Source organism: Hemicordylus capensis, chromosome 2, assembly GCF_027244095.1.
Source record: "Hemicordylus capensis ecotype Gifberg chromosome 2, rHemCap1.1.pri, whole genome shotgun sequence".
Classification (NCBI taxonomy): domain Eukaryota; kingdom Metazoa; phylum Chordata; class Lepidosauria; order Squamata; family Cordylidae; genus Hemicordylus; species Hemicordylus capensis.
Window position 1 is genome coordinate 253,475,784 of NC_069658.1, and position 22,792 is coordinate 253,498,575.

Sequence of the window (22,792 nt, forward strand, 5' to 3'; positions counted from 1 at the left end):
ACACAATTAAAAACCCCCCACAGTAATTCCATAGTTACCTAACCATAACAAAAGTTCATTACAACTCAGTTAAACACCATGTAATATTGCAATGCCACTGTACTATGCTAATAAAATATTTTTTTAAAAAAGATTATCCAAGAGAGCTAATTATATTTATGCTGTTTTAAGCACCTATGCTTGGAATCCCAAGTACACTCATTAGGTAGTAAGCCCCATTGAACACAATGGGACTTTCTTCCAAGTAAACATGCATAAGATTGTGTTGTAATTTCGATACTAGGTAGATATTTTAATCATAGGATCCCAGTCCACTACCCTGAGTTTGTTGTTTTTCTTTTTGTTTCTGGGCTTCTTCTTTGTTCCATGTTCCCAGATTGCTAGCTTTGATGTTCCCATCCGGTTCTCGGTCATCTCTTATGCCAGCCAGCCCAAAACCATTGTTCACATAAATGATGATATTGCTGAAGATCCAGATGAAGTTCTCGACAAGATGGCAAAGGATATGAAATACAAAGGTGCTGAAAGTTTATTTCTGCCCTCATTTCTGACAGAAGCTGGTTTTACCTTATTTTGAAATTCAGGCTCCAGTGAAAGGTCTGGTCCTTTTGCCTCAGAAGAAGAGAGAAAAATGGCCATCTCAGGTTTTCTTCCTTGTAATTTTCCCTCCAGATTTTTCCTTCATCACTGGGTTTCCATTTTGGATAATCTGGTAAACCCTTGTTAACTGAGCAAAGAGACACCTTTTAAAGTGGTGATTCTCTTAAATTTAGCAGAGGGAGAACAACAGTCCCTATCTAACCCCAGCACAACATCCTTCCAATGGCTGTGGCTGACATCTGCCTTGTTTCTTTTTAGACTGTGAGCCCTTTGGGGACAGAGAACCATCTTAATTAATTATGTATTATTTAAACACATACTTGATCTTAGCCAAAAGACCAGGAAGCAATATGTATTATTCTGTATAAACAGCTTTGAGAACTATGGTTTAAGAGCAGTATATAAATATTGGTAGTAGTAGTATCAGATGCCTGTGAGCCTGTTCCAGGCTGAGCCAGGTCTCCACTGAGGGGAGGGATCCAGGAGAGAAATCTACCTCAGACAGCTCCAAAGGGAAAGGGATTAGGACTTTGGATAGACCCAAGCAGGAACACACAAGAGCTGGGTAGTTATTTGAGAGTGTCAACAGGTGTGTGGATAAAGGTGATCCTGTTGACATAATATACTTGGACTTTCAAAAATCTTTTGACAAAGTTCCTAATCAAAGACTCTTGAGAAAACTTAGCAGTCATGGGATAAGGGGACAAGTTCATGTGTGAATTGGTAAATGGTTGAAGGACAGGAAATGGAGGGTATGTATAAATGGACAGTTCTCTAAATGGAGTGAAGTAATAAGTTGGAACCCCCAGGGATCTGTACTGGGACCAATGCTTTTTAATTTATTCATAAATGGTTTAGAAGTTGGAGTAAGCAACAAGGTGGCCAAATTTACAGATGACACCAAACTATTTAGGGTAGTGAAATCCACAACAGATTGTGAGGAGCTCCAAAAGAATTCCTCCAAACTAGATGAGTAGGCAACAAAATGGCAAATGCAGTTCAGTGTTATTAAGTGTACAGTGATGCATATTGGGGCAAAAAAAAGCCAACTTCATATATACGCTGATGGAGTCTGAGCTGTCAGTGACTGACCAGGAGATTGATCTTGGGATCGTGGTCAACAGCTTGTTGGAAGTGTCATCTCAATGGATGGCAGCGGTGAAAAAGGCAAATCCAATGCTTGGAATAATTAGGAAGGGGATTGAAAATAAAACTGCTAATATTATCATGCCCTTATACAAAACTATGGTTCAGCCACATTTGGAGTACTGCATACAATTTGGGTCACATACCTCAGAAAGGACATTATAGAACTGGAGAAGGTGCCGAAGAAGGTAACCAAGATGATCAGGGGCCTAAAGCACCTTCTTTACAAGGCAAGGCTACAACACCTGGAGGATTTTAGTTTAGAAAAAAGACGACTGAGGGGAGACATGATGAAGGTCTATATGATCATGCACCTTGTGGAGAAAGTTGATAGAGAGAAATTTTTCTCCCTCTCTCATAACATTAGAACCAGGTGTCATCCCATGTAACTGATTGCCAAGAAATGTAGGACCAACCAAAGGAAGTACTTTTTCACACAACACATAATTAACCTATGGCATTCTCTGCCATAAGATGTGGTGACAGCCATCACCTGGATGGCTTTAAGAAGGGTTTAAATGCATTCATAATCAGTGGCTACTAATCGGAAGCCTATAGGCCACCTCCAGCCTATGGCAAGATGCCTCCAAATACCAGTTGCAGGGGAGCAGCAGGGCATACCCTCAGCCAGCCGAGCCGCGGCCTGTGTCCAGCCCCGCTCGGCGGCCCCTTCCAATATGCCCGTGCGTGTGGCGTCACATGCACAGGGCATGGCTTGGGCTCCATAGGAGCCCAGAGCGAACTCCCCACTCCCACACCCAGGCTGCCGAGCCCGGGCCAACTCTCTGCTAAGGATTTCAGGCAGCTCCGACTGCCTAATAGAACGTTTTCCCCTTCCTCTCCCTCTCTGGAGAGAGATGATGACATGCCGAGACGATGCTGAAATGACATGCCGAGAGCTCGTTCGGGCTCTTGGCAGCCCAGGCCACGCCCCCTTGTCATGTGACTTTGTCGTGTGCAAGGGCCGTGGCCTGGGCTGCCGCGAGCCCGAACGAGCTCTCGGCGCGTCATTTCAGGCAGGGTCGGCTGCCTAATAGGACGTTTTCCCCTTTCTCTCATTCCAGAGAGGGAGAGGAAGGGAAAAACGTTCTATTAGGCAGTCGGAGCTGCCTGAAATACTTGGCAGAGTTTGCCCGGGATCTCAGGAGGGGAGAGTTTGCTCTGGGCTCCTATGGAGCCCAAGCCACACGGGGCGGAGGTCTCTCGGCGGCTTTTCGCCACTGGCGGCCTGGGCTCTTTGAACCCTTTCGCCCAATGGTAGCTCCGCCCCTGCTTCTTGTAGGCCACTGTGTGAAACAGGATGCTGGACTAGATAGGCCTTGAGGGCAGGGCCATTCAGCAGGGTTGATCCCGCAGGGCCGTTCTTGTTCTGTGGTTTAATATCCTGGTTTGTGACCTCCTTGGTTTCAATAAGCTACCATATCCTGAGTTTAGAAACAATTCAAAACTATGGCTTATTCAAGACCAAAATTGGAAGCTTTCCATCTTCCTTCATGAATGAAGGAGGGGGCTAGGGAACATGTGAGCCTGAGGCTTGTCACAACTCATTTACAATAATCTAAATCATGGTTTAGGGAGAACTCAGTCTTAGACTGGCTTTTGGGGAATAGCACTGCTCTTACTGTATTTTCATCATGCTTCTTTAATTCCATTGGGAGACTTTTAAAAATTCTTTATTCTATGTTCATCTTTCCCTCCATTTTGTAAACTACTTTTGGATTTGGAGGAGGTTGGCTATAAAAAATGTAAAACTCAGTGCATAAAACTCAATGCCAATTTGCACCCTCTTCCAGACCATGGCAACGCAACAGGAACCAACATTCAGGCAGCACTGACAGCTGTGTACGAGATGATGGTTAGCCATGAAGCAGCTGCCAAGCATCCATGGAACAGAATCCGTCATGCCATCATTCTGCTCACAGATGGTGAGGGAAAAGAGGGAGACTGAAATTGTTTTGGGAGTAAGATCGCAGTAAGAGTTCACTCCCGCTAGGGCAGCAGTTCCCAACCTTGGATCCCCAGATGTTTTTGGACTACAATTCCCATCATCTGCAGCCACAATGGCCAAAGGCTGTTGTCACTGAGAGTGATGAGAGTTATAGTCCAACATCATCTGGGGACACAAGGTTGAGAATGCCTGTACTAAGGGCATGCTCAGTGCTGTTTCAGCTGACAGCACAGCACTTGACTTCAGGATTTGGGCGCGGTCCTTGAGCAAGAGATCATCAGTGGGCTTCCTTAAGGTAGTACATGGTAGAAAGGATAAGTGGCAGAGTACCGTGTCCAGGTGATCCTTGCAAGTGAGCAAGCCAAGCTGAGCCATATCTCTGTTGTTTTTAAAAGCTTCATATTGCATGTGTTTGTGGTGTATCTAAAAGCCCGTTTCACATTCTCCACATCTGTGATGCTCAGGAACAGAATCACTCCCCATTCCCATTCCCAATCTCTTGAGCCGGGTACGCTGTTACTAGGACCAAACAAGATTATACCTTCATTCACTTTGCATTAATTCAGAACATACCTCTTTAATTTGTGCTCACAGGAGCTTTTAATTATTTCTTCCTCATGGCACACAGTCTGAGACTTACTGCCTGATTTTGCTAAACTATTTGGTCCTAGGGAAGTCTAATATGGGAGGTTCTCCCAGAAATGCAGTGGTCAGGATTGAAGAGTTATTGGACGTGAGAGAAAACCGAAAAGACTATCTAGGTGAGTTGTTTTGACTTAGAGGGAGGGCTTTCTTGGCGATTGCACCCTGACTTGGGAACTTACTGCCAAGGGGGTTCTGTAGTGCTTCCCATCTCTTGGCTTCCTGCTGTGAGGCAAATACCTTTCCTTACTTATAGATAGGCCTTTGCCTCATGGGAGTTTTACTAGTCCCTCTCATTGGTTGTTTTAAAGCTTATCGCCTTAGTTTGCTTGTTTCCAACTCTGTTTTTGTAATTGTTTTTGGTTTTGTTGTTCTTTTGTGTTGTGTACCTGTTTAAAACAAATATGTAACACCTGCATGAAGAACAAACCTATTTTGAATTAGAGCTGTGAAGGGGTACAGTCTGCCTGAGAGAATTCCCCTCCTCATATGAACCCAGCTGTCTAGTGAGACAGCCAGGACCTGCTCTGAATTCCAAAGCTAAGGGAGGTGTCATAGCTGGCTGCTGGGCCTTTGCTGGAGTTATGTGGTTTTTACATGTACTGCTTTGCGGGAATACTTTTCCAGAAATTGTCTGCCAAGGAGCTCCTTAGCATCTGCCAAGGAATTCTTATGCTTCTCGGTCGCTGCAAGCCAGGGACAGCTCTATGGGTTATCCCTTTCAGGAGCTCCAAGGCAGGATAGAACATGATTGGATAAAAAAGGAAGACATGCCGACCCAAGCCTGAGGGAGATAACCCCGCCCCAGTTCTTTCTGTCCTCGGCAGCTCCAGGCAGCATTTTCCCCCTCTCTCTTGCACCCTTAGCATTTTTTCCTCTTCTTGCCTTCTTTTCTACAAAATTTTTCTTCTCTCCTTCTCCCCTTAGCTCCTCCTGAACAAACAAACAAAAAACCCAGCTTTTTATTCCTCTTCTACCTCCTTCCCTCCTTCCCTGTCCCCCCCTCCTCCCCCGCTTTACTCCTCCGTTGCATGGAGCAGTCTGGTTGGGGCAAGTGAATCGTTTTAGTCTCGAGGGGACCAACTCAAAAAGCTTTTGGACCCTGGCACTCGCGGCCCTTCCAAGGCCCATTTCCCACCTGGCAAACCTCGCAAGCAGCAGCAACGGCCGCCAAACAGCCGCCCACCTGCTCTTCTGCCGCGTCGCTGGCACCACCTTCAGCCACTTTTCAGCTGCCCGATCGTCCTGCTGCAGCACTACCAGCAGGGCCTTCAGCCGCCTAAAGCACCTGCCTCTTCAGCGTCAGCGAGGGCCACTCTACAGCCTCCCTCACCACACGCCATTGGGACTTCTGCGTGTCTCCATGATCATCCGTGGCCCGCCGCATCAAGGGCTCCAGGCTGCAAGCGGGGAAGAAGAGGTCTGCTTCTACAGGCGTTCCCTGGTGAACCCACTCCCGACCTTGCAGGAGATCCGGGCCATCAGTCTTCAGGCCCAGCGCCATGAGCTGGTGAAAATGGCGTCCTCCTCTCCTACTTCGGCCAGAACTGCAAGTACCTCACATGTAGGGGCTGAGGACAAGGGTCAGCACTCCTCTTCCTCCCCCGGGCAGGAGGGATCTGGCTCTAAATCTTCCGCTACCTCCTTGGGCCTAGCAAGTAATGTAGCTGCTGCCCACCAGAGCCCAGCCATCTCTCTCCCCAAGATGATCCCACCCGAATGGCAGGCGTGGTTTAAAAACACGATAGTGGACACCATACAGCAGATCAGACCTTCCAAAAAAACCAAAGGGGAAAAAGGCAAAAAGAAAGGCCAGACAGAGGTCTCCTAGCCCTGATTCCTCCTCTAGTGCCTCCGTCAGTCCAACTCCTAAAAAGGCTAAGGCTAAGCTAAAACATACTGAGCTTACTTCCACAATTGTCACTGATTGGGAGCCACACTCCTCAGAGGTTTCCGACCATGACTGAGAACTCCCGCTGGATCCTCAACACCCTGATCCTGACTCAGACATTATTCCGGACAGAGAGGAGGGCGAATGGTCTGATGGGGGACCCCTCGCCAGTATCCCAACGTTTATTTGTGGCAGAGGACTACCCTCTTCTCATGAACAAGATCATTAAAACAACTGGCTTGCAAACTAAACCTACGCAGGTACCCGACCCTGCAGCTAAAGGGGGTTTGGTGTTTCCCAGGGCAAAAGCAAAAGATATGTTGTTATCTATGCCTGATTTGTTTTCAGATGTGGTGAAAGAGGAATGGCTCCTCCTGGCTTCGAACCGCAGACCCATGACAATAGCCAATAGGTTTTACTCCTTCTAGCAGGGAGCAACAGACATGCTTAAGACCCCCAGTGCCGATGCCCCGATAGTTCAACTAGTGTCCGGCTCCCTGGTTCCAAAGGATGGTGAAACCTTCCTCAAAGACCTAGGTGACAGAAAGGCGGAACTATCAAGCCGATTCCCACACAGGAGGAGGGAAGAGGAGTTTATTCTATTTTGTTTACAGTAAACCCACCCCCCCAAAAGACACCAGAAGGGCCATGCTGGACTTAAAGCGTTTAAACAAATTAGTGCACCGAGACCATTTCCACATGGAGACCTTACGGTTGATCTTGGAGACGTTGCACCATCATGATCTCCTCGCATGCATCGATTTAAAGGAGGCATACCTGCACGTCCCAATCCACTTGGACAGCAGGAGGTACCTTCATTTCAAATACGCAGGCCGACATTTCCAATATATGGCCCTCCCCTTCGGCCTATCCTCCGCCCCTCGTGTTTTCACAAAGGTCCCACCTCCACTAGTGGCCCACCTCCACCTGTGGGGGGTGCAAGTGGATGACCTGCTCCTTCAGTCTCGCTCCCTACAGGAGGCTCAAAGGGACCTCCAGAACACATTGCCGACCCTAGATCTCCACGGCTTCCTCGTAAACCATGAAAAAAGGCAGCTGACTCCGTCCCGCCAACTGTGCCACCTAGGAGTAATAATAGACACAGGGGCAGCCACCCTGTCTCTGCCTCCGGACCATCTACTTATCCTGCAGTCAGAGGTCAGACTAGTCCTATCGGCTCCAACGGCTCCCCTCAGCACCCTAGCAAGACTCCTGGGCCTGATGGTGGCCGCCTTAGACTCTGTACCATGGCGCGCTTCCACCTATGTGACCTCCAATGGTTCTTACTTCCGTACCAGAAGGCAATAGCCAAAAAGTCCAAGATTATGCTAAGCCTTCCAACTCAGACCCGGACATCGCTCCTCTGGTGGCTGGCCTCCGACAACCTTTTATGCGGCAAGCCCTTCCTGGATCCTCCCAGGATCATTCTATCCACCGACGCAAGTGACAGGGGTTTAGGGGCTCATTGCCTAAACCTTTCTACTCAGGGGCTCTGGTCAACCCAGGAAAGAACACACAGCATTAACTGGAGGGAACTTTGGGCCATCCGCCTAGCCCTCCTGACATTCCAGTCGTCCCTCCACTCCTCCCATGTGTTGGTCAAGACCAGCAACACAACAGCCAAGGCAACACAACAAAGAGGGAGGAATTCGGTCCCGTTCATTGTATCAGGAAGCGGTGGTACTTTTCTCCTGGCCAGAAAAACACCTGGGATCCATAATTGCTCACCACGTCAAGGGAGAACTGAATATGGTGGTGGACTGGCTTAGTCACACGGATGTCTTCCCAGGGGAGTGCACTCCAGGATCTTCAATCAGATCACGAAGCGCATGGGAGTACTGGTGCTGGACCTCTTCGCAGCCCCGTCCAATATGAAACTGACCAGTTTCATATCAAGATTCCCCTGACCATCCACAACAGCGGTCAGCGCCATGTCAGTCCTGTGGCCGGAGGGTCTTCTCTGCGCCTTCCCCCCAACTCCCCACTTGGCAAGAGTCCTATGCAGAATCTGTCTCCTTCAGGCCAAAGTCATCCTCATAGCTCCTTTCTGGCCCCGACGACCCTGGTTTCTGTAGCTGCTTCACCTGTTGGTCACCCCTCCATGGGAGCTACCTCCAGACCATGACCTGCTCTCTGAGGGACCCCTTCACCATCCCAACCCGGCCTGGTTGCGTCTTGCCGCCTGGACACTGAGTGGTGGATCCTTAGCCGGCAAGGCTTCTCTGGAGGCGTGCTAAACACTATGCTAGCATCCTGCCGGGTGTCAATAGAGAGAGTATACCAGTACACCTGGAGGATGTTCCTGCGTTGGATGGCTCGACACTCCATACCAAGGAGTTCTGCCTTGCTACAACATCTTCTACATTTCCTTCAGGAAGGCCTGGAAAAGGGCCTCAGGCCTAATACCCTGAAAAGACAGGAGGCTTCACTACTTCCATTAATCTCCAGTGGATCTGCACAGATATCTCAAGCTCAACCTAATCTCCGCCACTTTCTGAGGGGTGCCTCTCTTTTATCTCTGCCTACAGTCCACAGGTTTCCCACCTGGGACCTGCAGGTAGTCCTTTGCACTCTTCAATCTCAGCCATTCGAATCTATATGGACCATTCCCATTCGGATTCTGTTGTTCAAACTAGCCTTCCTCGTAGAAATTACTTCCGCCAGGAGGATCTCTGAACTACGAGCCTTATCCGTAAACAAATCCTTCTGCATTTTCCTCAAAGACGCTGTACCTCTGATTCCCAACCCCTTCATTCGCCCGAAGGTGTCATCTTCCTTTCATTTATCACAGGACATTTTCTTACCTTCCTTGTGTCCCCAACCATCTCATCCTACCGAAAAGAGGTGACACAAGTTGGATGTTCGATACTGCCTTAAGATCTATATAAAACGTTCAGCCTCTTTCAGAGTTTCAGACGCTATGTTTGTATCATTTCACCCTCGGTCCATGGGCTCAGCTGTGTCATTCTCTACCATAGCAAGGTGGATAAAAGCATGCATCACAATGGCATAGGAAGCTCAACATCTCAGATCACCCTTGTCCATTCTTGCTCACTCGACAAGAGCGGCAGCAACATCAGCGGCTTTCTCCACAAATGTATCAGTCGACGAAATCTGCAGGGCTGCCACGTGGGCGTCGTATTCTATGTTCACAAGGCATTACAAAATCGACGAATACGCATCATCTCGAGCCTCCTTCGGAAGGCGGATGCTTCAACAAGTTCTTCCTCGACAGTAGGTCTGAGCGCCCCCGCCCGTGTTGGTCAGCTGTGGTATGTCCCATAGAGATGTTACTGGCTTGCAGCAACCGAGAACGGAGCATTGGTTTCACTTACCGTGAAGGCTTCTTCTGGTTGCTGAAGCCAGGGACATCTCGGCCCACCCAGCTGTGGCGCTCTGACCTATTGCCGATGAGGGTTAGGGCTAGTAATACATGGGGACCAGGACGCTGCTCAGTTCTGCTTTTCCCTGTCTGTTCTTGTCTACCTGCTATTTCTTCTTCCTAGGGTGCATATCTGCTTATGCCCTCTAGGCCTGAAAGAACTGGGGCGGGGTTAGCCTCCTCAGGCTTGGGTAGGCATGTCTTCCTTTTTTATCCAATCAAGTTCTGTCCTGCCTTGGAGCTCCTGAAAGGGATAACCCATAGAGATGTCCCTGGCTTAAGGAACCAGAAGAAGCCTTCACGGTAAGTGAAGCCAATGCTCCGATCTGAGACATGTGGTAAGAGTGCACAGTTCAGCCTGCATGGTGCACTGGCTAGCAGGCCCGTAGGGAGGCCAGCAGCAGCCCGTGTTCACCCACCACCATGGCATCCCCCTTTGTCAGACAGACACAGGGGGAGGGTTTTTGCTGAGAAACGTGGTCCCCCCCCCCATTTCTGTGCAAATTCCTGGCCAGTGCCACGTTCCAAGTGCGGTCGGGAACAGCTCTCCCTGCTTTAAAAGGCAGGGAGACACGTTCCTGGCTAGGCTGGGAAGCTGGTGCTGGGCTAAATGGCTAAAAACTGAGCTGCACAGTTCTGTTTTTGAGCCACTTAGCCCAGCGCCGGCTTCCCAGCTTGGCTGGGGATGTGTCTCCCTGCCTTTTAAAGCAGGGAGAGCTGCTCCTGGGCATGCTTGGAACGCGGCACTCACCGGACATTTGTTTGGAAACGGGAGGGTGCACCCCGTTTTCAAGCAAAACCCCGCCCCCTGCATTTGACATCAGATGCAGGGGTGTGAGGCATGGCCCCTATGTGGTGCAGCCCGGGTTCTTTGAACCCGTTCGCCCAATGGTGGCTCCGCCCCTGCTGGCTAGGCCTGCAGCCTCTCTTGTGAAATGAAAGCACATCCTGTGCTTCAGTTCATCCCAAATTGAAAACATTCCCCTGTGCTGCACATTGTATGGGAAGCTCAAACATGATGGGGAAGATGTCTTTCATTGGAAGCTTGTCCTCCACTACCAAGCTTCTTGTTGAAGAATCCTTGATGAGCTTCCAAAGACCCCAGATTTCCTCCAAACACTCTGCTGGGATGGAGCCGCTTCTCCTTCAGGGAAGCTTGTTGTTTCTCAAGTGACATTTAGGAATCATGTAGAAATATGCATATTTCACTTGGGAAGCAACAGGCATCCCTGGGGAAGGAATCTCAGGCTCCATCCTGGCAGCACTTCTTGAATTGAATTCCAGGGAAATATGGGGTTCAACATAGGAAGCTGACAGGCCATTTGGTCCATCTAGCTCAGTATTGTCTACAATGACCGGTAGTGTCTCTTCATGTTTTCAGGCTGGAGTCTTTCCCCACCTTAGCTAGAGATGCCAGGGGTGGAGCCTGGGACCTTCTGCATGCAAAGCAGATGCCTGGCCACTGAGCTACTGCCCCATCCCTGACAGACTTCTGAGGAAGCTCCTCAGGGATTCTTCAGTGAGAAGATTGGTAAGGGAGAACCAGCTTCCCTGACATGCTCACCACTTTTAATATACTGTGTAGAGAATGCCTCATAGCTGGTTGTGAGGTAAGGTGAAGAACCATAGCTCAGTGGCAGAGCACATGATTTTTATGTACAGATTCCAGTTGTAATCCCTGGCATCTCCAGGTAGGGCAAGGAAAGACCCCCTCTGGAGAGTTACAGCTAGGAAGTGTAGATAGTATTGACCTCCATGGACCAATGGTCTGACACAGCATAAAATAGCTTTCTAGGTTCATATCTGCATGAGAATTGTGGCGTCTTCAGCACCATATGTGAAAGAATTTGGACTATCCCATGATTATTTCTAGGTTGTCCAATGGCATTTCCTGTCCCTGTTTCATTCAGATATCTATGCCTTTGGCATTGGAAACTTGGACGTGGACTGGAATGATATGAATGAAATAGCATCTAAGAAGCCAGGGGAGAGGCACACCTTCATACTGAAAAGCTCTGAGGAACTCAAGAAAGCATTTGAAGATGTCCTGGGTGCGTATGATCTCTCTTAAACACAACAGAGACAGAGATGCAAGAGAAGCAAAGAGGCAGGGTTGGGTGGGGCCACTATAACAGATGCATCTACTACTACTATTATGTATATTTATATAGCACTCTTCAACCAAAGTTCTCAAAGTGGTTTTTATTTATTTACTTATTTATTTTATTTTTATTTATTTTTGCATTTATATACCGCCTTTCGTTAAAAAGATAACCCCAAGGTGGTTTACATAGAAAAATAAACAATACATAAATGAGATGGTCCCCCATCCCCAAAGGACTCACAGTCTAAAAAGAAACATAAGGCAGATGCGAGCAACAGCCACAATGCTTTGCTGGGGTTGGGTTTGGCCCATTGCTCTCCCCCTGCTAAATATAAGAGAATCACCACTTTTAAAAGGTGCCTCTCATTTAGCAGGGTATATCTAGTATTGTGAATCAATATTCAGCTTGCTTCTGAAGCCAGCAGTAAATCCTAGTCCCAGCTTCCTGGACCTCATGCTCCTGCCAAAGAACTGCAGCTATGTACCTTCCAGCTCTTACATCTATAGAGCCCATTCTCTTCCTCATTAAAAGCAAAAGGACTCCACATCCTCTAGTCCAGAGATAGCAGTTGACACCAATTGAGCCTATGGAAGGATCTTCATGGTCCTGCCTGTTCTTCTGCGGCAGCCAGGTAGAAAGACTGAGAACAGAGCCTGTTCTAGAAACAGAAGAGACAAATGGCAACTGTTTCCTGCTAGGTTGATAGAAGAGATCTTGTTGTTTCATTTGTCCTTCATAAGGTACGTGAAGTATTTTAAGTTCTCAAAATGTGCTAGGTACGTGTTATGATTATTATCTGTCAACTCCTTATTTCCCCACATGCTAATCATAGCACCACATTGCTAGTTGGTGAAATGCCTCCACATGTGGGATGTTCCACGAGGCCACAGTGATAGCCTTTCTTGGGATATCAGGCAGATGTGTTGTGGTATTGGAAGGGGATTAAGACACAGAAGCTCTGCACAGAAAGTGGGCTAAGAAAATGGCATGACCATGCTGAGACTAAGTAATGTGTTCGGGGTTGTGTTTTTTTGCCCCTTTTCTTTCCAACACTCTAAAGATCCCAAAGATCTGGATGACATATGTGGTTTGGCAAACAACTCTGATAGTGCCAGGTGGGATCAGAAGAACCCGTGGCATGTGGCCCTCCAAGAAAATGTGAGTAGAGACTCTCCATGACATGATGATATTTTGGATTCCTTCCTTCCAGGCTTTCAAAAGCCTAGGATTCCATCGCACAATTCTGGGACGATAATCGTAAAGTGAATTAATTCATTCGCTTTTATCACAGACTCAGCTAGAACCTTCTTGCCGGGGGGCTTTGATTTCAAAGACCTGGGTTCTAACAGCCGCTCACTGCTTCAATCAGTTGAACAACACTTCTGGCTGGAAAGTTATTTTGGGTAAGATACAAAAGAAATTCTAGGAATTATTTCATTTTGCCTGGTTCTTTTGGGGCCCAAGGGAGGGAATCATTTGAATCCGAGAATCCTGTAATTAATAAATAGAGCTGACTGCCAGTTTTTATTGCTGCTGCCCAGGTAGAGTAAATGGGTTCCACCTTTTCCATGGGGGAAGGCTGTATTGTGTAAAGGGGACTTGCTCAGTTTTCTAAGCACTTGCTGGGGGAGCTCTACTTGGGCTATCATATCCTTGAAGCACTCCTCTGAATTAGATGCTGAAGATAGGGATGTGTCCTTGGATCGGGCTGGGGTGCTAACCAGGTTGTCCTGGTTGCGGAGGGGTGGGATCCTGGAAGCTCAGGGTTGCCTGGGGTCTGGGCCACTGGGTCTTCCCACCATGTCTCATCTCCTGAACTAAAAGCGAAAGAAAAACAAAACCCTGATTGGATTCAGCAATATGTCAGAGCATCAAAAAAGAATCCAAATATTATATATGAATATTTTAATATAATAGTAATAAAACTGTATGGTTTAAAAACACTGTCCAGCTATGCAAGAAATTATAAAATTGGATAGAACTATGAATCTCAATAAACTAATACAAAATTAGTTCCATCTTATTTATTTGTTTGTTATTTCTATGTGTAAACTGCCTTGAGCCATTTATGGAAGGGCAGTATAGAAATCAACTGGTGTCAGCAAAAACATTCAGATATTTATAAAAAAAGCAATGAGTATGTGGAGCACACAGTTAACAATCAATGGTGAGACATTTAGACAGGTTAGCATTAGAAGAGGCATTTTCCAAGGGGACTCACTATCCCCTCTGTTGTTTGTAATTGCCATGACCCCACTTTCACAAATACTAAACAAAACAGGCCTCGGATACCAAACATCTAAAACATCCAGTAAAATCAACCATCTGCTGTACATGGATGATCTGAAGTTGTATGGAAAGTCCCAGTCAGAAATCGAATCACTGCTAAACACTGTCCGTATATTCAGTAGCGATATAGCAATGGAGTTTGGACTAGACAAGTGTGCTGCATTAATAATGAACAGAGGAAAAATAAGAAAAACAGAAGGAATAGAATTGACCAGTGGAAGCAACATCAAGAATCTGGAAGAGAAAGAACATACTTGGGCATTCTCCAGGCTGATAACATCGCACACACTGAAGTTAAAAGAAAAATTGGAAGTGAATACATCAGGAGAGTTAGAAAAATCCTCAAGTCCAAACTCAACGGCGGGAACACCATACAAGCCATAAACACCTGGGCTATACCTGTTATCAGATACAGTGCAGGAATAATAAACGGGACCCAGGCAGAGCTAGAGACGCTAGATCGTAAGACCAGGAAAATCATGACCAGCAATCATGCTCTGCACCCCCGCAGTGATGTAGATAGGCTATACCTCCCTCGCAGCTCAGGTGGAAGAGGAATGCTGCAAGTCCATCAAAGAGTAGAGGAGGAGAAAAGAGGCCTTGAAGAATATATCAAGGACAGTGAAGAAGATGCACTTCAAATGGTCAATAACAAGAAACTATTCAACACCAATGAAAGAAAGCAGGCCTACAAGAAAGAACAAGTCAAGAACCGAGCAGAAAAATTGAAAAATAAGCCTCTGCATGGTCAATATTTGCACAATATAAATGGAAAATCAGACATCACCAAGACCTGGCAATGGCTTAAGAATGGCAACTTGAAGAAAGAAACAGAGGGTTTAATACTGGCTGCACAAGAACAGGCACTAAGAACAAATGCAATAAGAGCAAAAGTCAAAAAATCCACCACTAACAGCAAGTACCGCCTTTGTAAAGTAGCAGATGACAGTGGACCACCTAATCAGCTGTTGTAAAAAGATCGCACAGACTGACTACAAACAAAGGCATGACAAGGTAGCAGGGATGATACACTGGAACATCTGCAACAAATACAAGCTACCTGTAGCCAAGAATTGGTGGGACCATAAAATTGAAAAAGTTGTTGAAAATGAAGATGTAAAAATATTATGGGACTTCCGACTACAAACAGACAAACATCTGCCACACAATACACCAGATATAACTGTAGTCGAGAAGAAAGAAAAACAAGTCAAAATAATTGACATAGCAATACCAGGGGATAGCAGAATAGAAGAAAAAGAAATAGAAAAAAATCACCAAATACAAAGATCTACAAATTGAAATTGAAAGGCTGTGGCAGAAAAAGACCAAAATAATCCCAGTGGTAATTGGCGCCCTGGGTGCAGTTCCAAAAGACCTTGGACCAGGTCTCACAATCAGTGAGATCCGGTTTTTCCTGGTGAGCGGAAAGAGTGGGCTAAGCCCGCTCTCCCCGCTCACAAGCGGGCAGGGAGCCCTAGGCGGCCAGATCGGCCACCCACACATTGTTCAGCTCCATGACGGAGCCGGCGGGGGTGGGGGGAGCGGGGGCCCCACAGCCCCCGCAAGCCCCAGTATGCCCCACGCAAGCGCGCAGGACTTACTGGAGAGACCCCCGGAGCCAGGAAGCAGCTTTTCGCCTCCTGGCCAGGGGTCTACTCATGAGTAGGCACGCCGCGAAGGCGCGCTGCGGCTACTCACGATTGCAAAAAGCAGGTTTGCTGGAGCGCTTGCTCCGCAAACCTGCTTTTTAGCAGGGGTTCTCGAGCAGGTTACCCGGCTGCGAGCCCGGTGGTTCTTACGGTCACCAAAAACCGGGCTAGCCTCTGCTAGTCTGATTTTTGCTGATCGTGAGAAGCACCCCCTTGAAGAGCACCTCAACATCATAGGGGCCACAGAAATCACCATCAGCCAATTACAAAAAGCAACTTTACTGGGAACAGCCTATATTCTGTGATGATATCTATAACAACAACAAGAACAATATTGATAATAAAATTCAGGCATCCCAGGTCCTTGGGAAGGACTCAATGTCTGGATAAAATAACACCTGTCTCCCTGCAAAAACAACAACTACAACAATTATAATAAAATGATCATTGAGATACTCTCCATATTGTCGAATAGTTCATTTCAAAATCACTGATTAAATGGGAGAAGTGTGGATGAAGATCCCCAGAATTGCGCTTTAGTTGAAAGATGAAGCATCATGTCATGATTTTGCCAGCATCTGATCACTCGTGTGCTGTTGCTAGATGTGTTTTGACTATATCAAGTCTTCTTCAGTGGCAGTCTTAAAATACATGTATCATATTGTTACATGACCATAGAAATGTCTATAAGTATAATGTTTAACGAAGTATCACTATAAGTTGCAACAAAATATGCAGAATAACTGTCTTGAGGAACATATATCTATGTTACCAGCCTTCATTTGTAGTTCATTCTGCATATTTTGTCTCAACTTATAGTGATATTTTGTTATAGTGATTGCCACTATAAGAGAACCCCACACGTACATACCTGATCCAAATCAGGTCTCTTCAGCTGTTTTTCAGAAAAAGAAATTTTGGTCCATCTAGCTCAGTATCTTCTACTCCAGAAGCTTCTTCCATATTGGTGGGCAGAGATGTCCCAATGGCATGCTGGGCTTCGGGAACCTTCTACATTTCTTCTGTCCTCTCATAGTTTTAGTTATGTCAGAGGACAGGCAGGATTACTGGATTCCTCATGAGAAAAGTGGGATATTTAACCGTAAAGATGGATTCTGAGGAGGTTTCAATCTCTTCTTAACAGGAGGTGGGACCAGACAAATAAAGAGACGGATTGACCATGAATTGTACAATGTTCGAGCTAAAGTGGCCAAAGGCATCAAGGAATTCTACGATTATGATATTTCCCTTCTTGAACTGGAGAGTCCTGTGCAGTTTGGTGGGAAAGTCAGGTAACATGCCCTCGCTTAAACAGAGATAAGGGCCCAGTTTTATTGCCCGATCAGACATAGTTGACCTGAATCTTAAGTCCTGCTCAGGTCCTTTTGACATTTAAGACATTTTTAGTGGTAATTACCATTAGTGGTAATGATGCACTCTTGGATAAAAAAAACAAAGAAGTGCCTTGTTGGATCATTCTTTGCAAACATCCCAGAAACCAAGAGGCAAAGATGGTGTGCCAGATACTGGCAGAGGGGAAAATGGCCACTGGCCCCTCTGCAGACTGCCTACCTTCCACCCACCCCTTCTTTAAGAGATACTGGATCTCATTTGAAACTGGCCAGTTTTAGACAGGATCCGCAGGTAGGTTTTTAGGCTTCTGTGTTCAAAAATGTTGGCATTGCAAGCGGACTGATCTGAGTATGTGCAGAATAATTTTTCTTCGTGGAGGGGATTTACTTTAAAAATAAAATAAAATGCATTTGACATGGCTCCTCTGAGCATGTGCTGGGTGCTTTTCCCTTCTTACTAGAAGCTGCATTTCAAGGAAAATCAATGGATGGACTGTCCTCTCTGAAGAGTACCATGACAGTTTAGCACCGGGCTCAGCATTAGCAGAGGTCTAAAGCTGGTTTCAGATATAATGGCTGCATTCACACGTAATACAGAACCATGGTTCTCCACCCCCCCACCCACCCCGGTTTACCTGTCCGCATTAAAACGTAACTAGCAGGACCCTCTCTGCATTTAGGGAGACTGCAGACGAGGGAGAACTGGCTGCGTGAGCTTCCTTCTGGAATGGACAGCCCTGGCAGCCAATCGGAGCCAGAGCGATGGAGGAGCCTCCTTCCTCAACTCTGGTTAGAGCTCAGTGGGGCTGCAGTTCAGCATTCAGATGTAACGCTGGCAGCCTGGGACCTCAGGTAGGAGTGGCAAAACCCACCACAAACCGAAGGTTCAAATTAGAGGTTTGGGAAGGAAACCATGGGTCACTTTTGTGTACAAACTGTAGCTGCACACATTCAGACATACTAAAATTCAGCCTTGGGCCCCTTCAACTCCAGTTTCCCATCATGTGTGAATTGGGCCATTGTGAAACTATGGTTTACGCTAATTATAGTTCAGAATCCACACCATGGTTCTGTTGGAAATTCTCTGTGGTGAGAGAATCCCTTTCTCATTATAGCAGAGTGCACAGAGGCACAACACAGCGGCATTTAGTTAGGCATGCGTGTATGCTGAGAGTAAAGTAACTTGGAGCCAATTCATAGTTTCCAATCAATATATAAGGCATTTATTAAGGAACTCCATTCTAGATAGGAAAGTGAGGAGTTAGGATCTCTAATCTATCTATCTAGCTGGATGCAGACGGATTCTGCATCTTCTCTGCACACATGGTGCAGGGAGAGAGGCTTGCCATGTTGCAAGGTAGAAGGGCAGGTAGGGAAGAGAGAGAGGAAGTTAATCCCTGAGATTAGCAATCTACATATCCAAAGGGATAGTGTCAGAGCAGTGGAGAAGGGGTGACCAATGTCTTGACCCTCTAGCCCTCTGACTCACTAGTCTGTCCTCCACTGTCTGAGACAAGAGACAGCGCAAACACCCTTTAACTTCCAACAGGTTCTGCATTTTGTACAGCAGGCAAGCCAGAACTTCTTGTTTCCTTTGGGTTTCCCATGCTCAGGATTCAGCTTCGTTCACTCCCATCTCCATAGTACAGCTACCCACTTGAGCTGAGCCAGTGGCCCTGGTTGTAGTTCATATCTGTGAATTCATACATAATGGGAAACCACAGTTAGCACAAACTGGTTTGTAAGCCAGCTTCAAACCATGATTTCAGATCTTGGTTTATCACCCCAAAGAAGTTTGTGGGTGGACTCGGGTTCAGACATAACACAAAACCATAGTTTAGCTAAGCCAACCATGGTTTTGCATTATCTCTAACCCAGGTTAAATGGAAAGTGTTGATCTTTTCCCAGAAGCAATGGAAGTGAGTTCATCTAATGGCAGGCAGTTCTTGTTTCACATATTGTAAAAGTAAACTTTTTGGATTCTGATTCTGATTCTTGCTGTTGAGGAGTGTGGGGGCAAAAAGCTATGCAGAAAAGAACGTTTGCCCTCAAACCCCTAGCTTTTTTTTTTTTTTTTAAAATTCAGATGCCACTTTTGGCTTTGCGGGCATAAAAGCTAAAGTGTTTATTTTCTTAATTAAAAAAGGAGATTTCAAAGCAGGTGAATTCTGTGCTGTCATGGAATCCCACACAACCCTAGTTGTCTTTTCTCTCTGCTGCCCTTTCATGGGCTCTCCTACCATCCCCAGACCTGCTCCACATTTCTTTTGCTAGTGCAAAAGAGCAGCAAACTTCTTTTTTAACTTTGCAGGCCAATCTGTGTTCCTTGCACTGAAGGTGCCAACAAGGCCCTGAAGAAGCCACCGACCACAACATGCAAAGATCATGGTGAGTGCATCAGGCTGCCAGATAGTTCAGTGTCACTTGCAATCAACTGCAGTAGTCTGTGCTGTGCTCTCTTATCATTTAGAACAGGCCTGCTCAACCTAGGTGTCCCCCCACCCCCCAGCTGTTTTTGGACTACAACTGCCATAATCTCCAGCCACAGTGGCCAATAGCCAGGGATTGTGGGATATTTATTTTAAATCTTAACCCAGATTGATCCAAAGAATTGGGGGAGGGGGGAGAGAGAAAACTTGATTCCAATCTTCTATAGTTCCTCATATTCCTCAACCTTAGCGCGGTCAATTGCTCTGACATGTTTCCTGTCCCCTCTTCGTTATTATTGTTTAAATTGCAGTATAGACTCTGAAGGTGTTGAGGTTACCTTTTACCCCAGTACAAGATGTACTGCTGTTCAGTGTCAGTAGAGCCACCTAATTTAAAGTGGTGGCATTTAGCAGGGGGGGAGCAACTGAGCCTTTCCAGCCCCAGCACAGCATCCCTCCGTAAGAAACCTTATGTTTCTTTTTTAAAATGCGAGCCCTTTTGGGACAGGGAATCCTCTTGTTTGTTTGTTTTCTTTTTTTGTAAATCTCTTTGTAAACTCTTGTTGATAAGCGTTGTGTAAATAGAGCAGGAGTCGGAGTAGTAGTCTTTGTATGTACAAATATATCACTATTACTGATTTCATTATTTTTTGCTACTTTTCTCTTCCTGTACTGCCAAAGGGAAATGCTCAGTGAAGAGTTGACCCCACCGTGCCTTCTCCATCTGGTGTCATGCTCAATGCAATGCCCCGAGTTTATTTCTATAACTTACTTTTGGGGTACCCTTGACCCCCACACTAGATCAGTTAAATTTGCTTTTTTTTTCCTGGCAAGGATTATAGAGCTTGATAGCAGGGGTCAAAATGACAAGGCTTCCCCCTTCTCCACTTCCCTGAGTCTGGAGATGACCTTTCTCTGTAGAAAGTGACATGGGAGTTCTTCAAAAATTGCAGAGCACAGGAGAGCAGGAAGGTGGTTGCAAAGCTTGAGCTTCCATATTTGCCATGCTTGGAATAAGTGAACTAAAGGAATGAAAAAGCCTATGTGACGTGAAGAGCCTGTGTGCAATTTGGGAGCGATAGTGTACCCAGTCTCCAAACATTCCTGTAGGCGTGCATCTTCTTTCCCTGCGGGATCTCACAAGCTGCTCAGATGGCCAGCAGGGACCTCCTGTGATTTCCACAGCACCACTTGACAGCCAGCTCTTGCTTTCTACGACTAACCCCACCTCTTTTCATTAGTTCTTTTCTGGTGGATAGGGAAACGGGTGGGTTGTTCACAGGAAACAAGAGCCAGGCGGCAGGTGGTGTGGTGGAAACTGCACACGGTTCCCCCTAATGGCCATGTGAACAGACTGTGAGATCCCACCGCGAAAGAAGAAGATGAGAGCCTGCAGGAATGCTTGGAGCTGGCTAAGCTCTGGCTTCCAACTTGCACGCAGGGGCTCTTCACATCGCACAGCTGTTTTTTGCAGACCGGAAGGATCCTAAGAACTGGTGCCTCAAATCACTATGAATCCTCCATCTCTGAAGAATCCCAGGGAGGAACAGACAGGGATTGGAACCGGATCAGAAAGAATTGGTATGAGGGGGACCTTGGAAAGCCGCAAGTGCCTTCCAAGATACCTTTGAAAAGGAAAGGGGAGCAGTTAGTTGAGATTTCATCGGCTGGAAGAGAATGTATTAAGCTGCTTGATCCTGAGTGGGACCTTTGGTCCACCTAGACCAGGCATCCCCAAACTGCAGCCCTCCAGATGTTGCTGAACTACAACTCCCAGCATCCTTAGACACAATTTTTTGTGACTGGGTAGGCTGGAAGTTGTAGTTCAGCAACATCTGGAGGGCCACAGGTTGGGGAAACCTGACCTAGGCCATTGTTGTCTCTCCTCATTGGCAGCAGCCCCACCCCCCAACGGTCCCAGGCAGAAGGCCTTCCGCAGCCCTGCTTTTTGTTATGTAAACTTCTATCCGAATTTTCTGTTGAAAGCAGCCTATACAGTAATATTAAATGCTAGCTCCTTGTAACTGGACATGTTGGGGATTGAACCTGGGACCTTCTGTATGCAAAGTGTGTGCCCTGCCACTAAACTATGGGAAGCAGCTCTTCAGGGTTAATAGAAGGTGCTACAAGTCGACTGCCAGGTCACTGTGACCCACTAACACAGCCCAGTCCAGTTTTTCTGGATTAGTGTACACAGTGGCTAAGGTGGTGTTTTTGGATAATCCAGCCCTTGATCCAGGCCAGCTTTTGAATGCTGCTTTAGTTTCTTGTAGTCCAGTCTTGGAGTAGATGCGGGGCTAAGAAACAGCCAGCAGCAAGAGCATTGAAATCAGTCTGCACTTGCCACTCTGTCAATAATAGTAAAGGTAAAGTGTGCCATCAAGTCAGTGTTGACTCCTGGTAACCACAGAGCCCTGTGGTTGTCTTTGACAGAATGCAGGAGAGGTTTACCATTGCCATCTCCTGCGCAGTATGAGATGATGCCTTTCAGCATCTTCCTATATTGCTGCTGCCGATATATAGGTGTTTCCCATAGTCTGGGAAACATATCAGCAGGGATCCGAACCGGCAACCTCTGGCTTGCTAGTCAAGTCATTTCCCCACTGCACCATTACCTAATTTATTACAGCATTAATATTCTGGTGGGCCAATGTGTGAAACAGGATGCTAGACTAGATGGGCATCCTTGGGCCTGATCCAGCAGGGCTGTTCTTATGTTCTTATTCCTGATTCTACTCCATTGCCTTGTCCTTGCATGCCATAAATCTTTCCTCTGGATTCTACAGCTAAATACTTTTTTTTAAAAGAAAGAGAGAAATTGAAGCAACTTTTCCCCGAAAGCTGCTGCTGCGTCTTCTTAAGAACTGCACCCTTTCTCCATGCCTTTCCTACACCAGAGCTACACCTCATACAGGTGAAACTCGGAAAATTAGAATATCGTGCAAAAGTCCATTAATTTCAGTAATGCAAATTAAAAGGTGAAACTAATATATGAGACAGATGCATTACATGCAAAGCGAGATAAGTCAAGCCTTAATTTGTTATAATTGTGATTATCATGGCGTACAGCTCATGAAAACCCCAAATCCACAATCTCAGAAAATTAGAATATTACATGGAACCAAGAAGACAAGGATTGAAGAATAGAACAATATCGGACCTCTGAAAAGTATAAGCATGCATATGTATTCAGTACTTGGTTTGGGCCCCTTTTGCAGCAATTACTGCCTCAATGAGGTGTGGCATGGATGCTATCAGCCTATGGCACTGATGAGGTATTATGGAAGACCAGGATGCTTCATTAGCAGCCTTCAGCAATTCTGCATTGTTTGGTCTCATGTCTCTCATCCTTCTCT

General features: G+C 46.4%; 1 protein-coding gene across 1 annotated transcript in view; it reads left to right on the forward strand.

Annotated features, from left to right (window-relative positions):
- CFB (complement factor B) overlaps positions 1-22,792 on the forward strand; it is a 95,651-nt gene that overhangs the window by 18,023 nt on the left and 54,836 nt on the right. The window contains exons 7-14 of the mRNA XM_053293384.1: positions 377-518; positions 3,540-3,671; positions 4,366-4,455; positions 11,520-11,660; positions 12,775-12,872; positions 13,006-13,117; positions 16,800-16,947; positions 19,319-19,395. Coding sequence (XP_053149359.1) covers positions 377-518; positions 3,540-3,671; positions 4,366-4,455; positions 11,520-11,660; positions 12,775-12,872; positions 13,006-13,117; positions 16,800-16,947; positions 19,319-19,395 — 940 coding nt within the window. The remainder of the gene's footprint in view (positions 1-376; positions 519-3,539; positions 3,672-4,365; positions 4,456-11,519; positions 11,661-12,774; positions 12,873-13,005; positions 13,118-16,799; positions 16,948-19,318; positions 19,396-22,792) is intronic.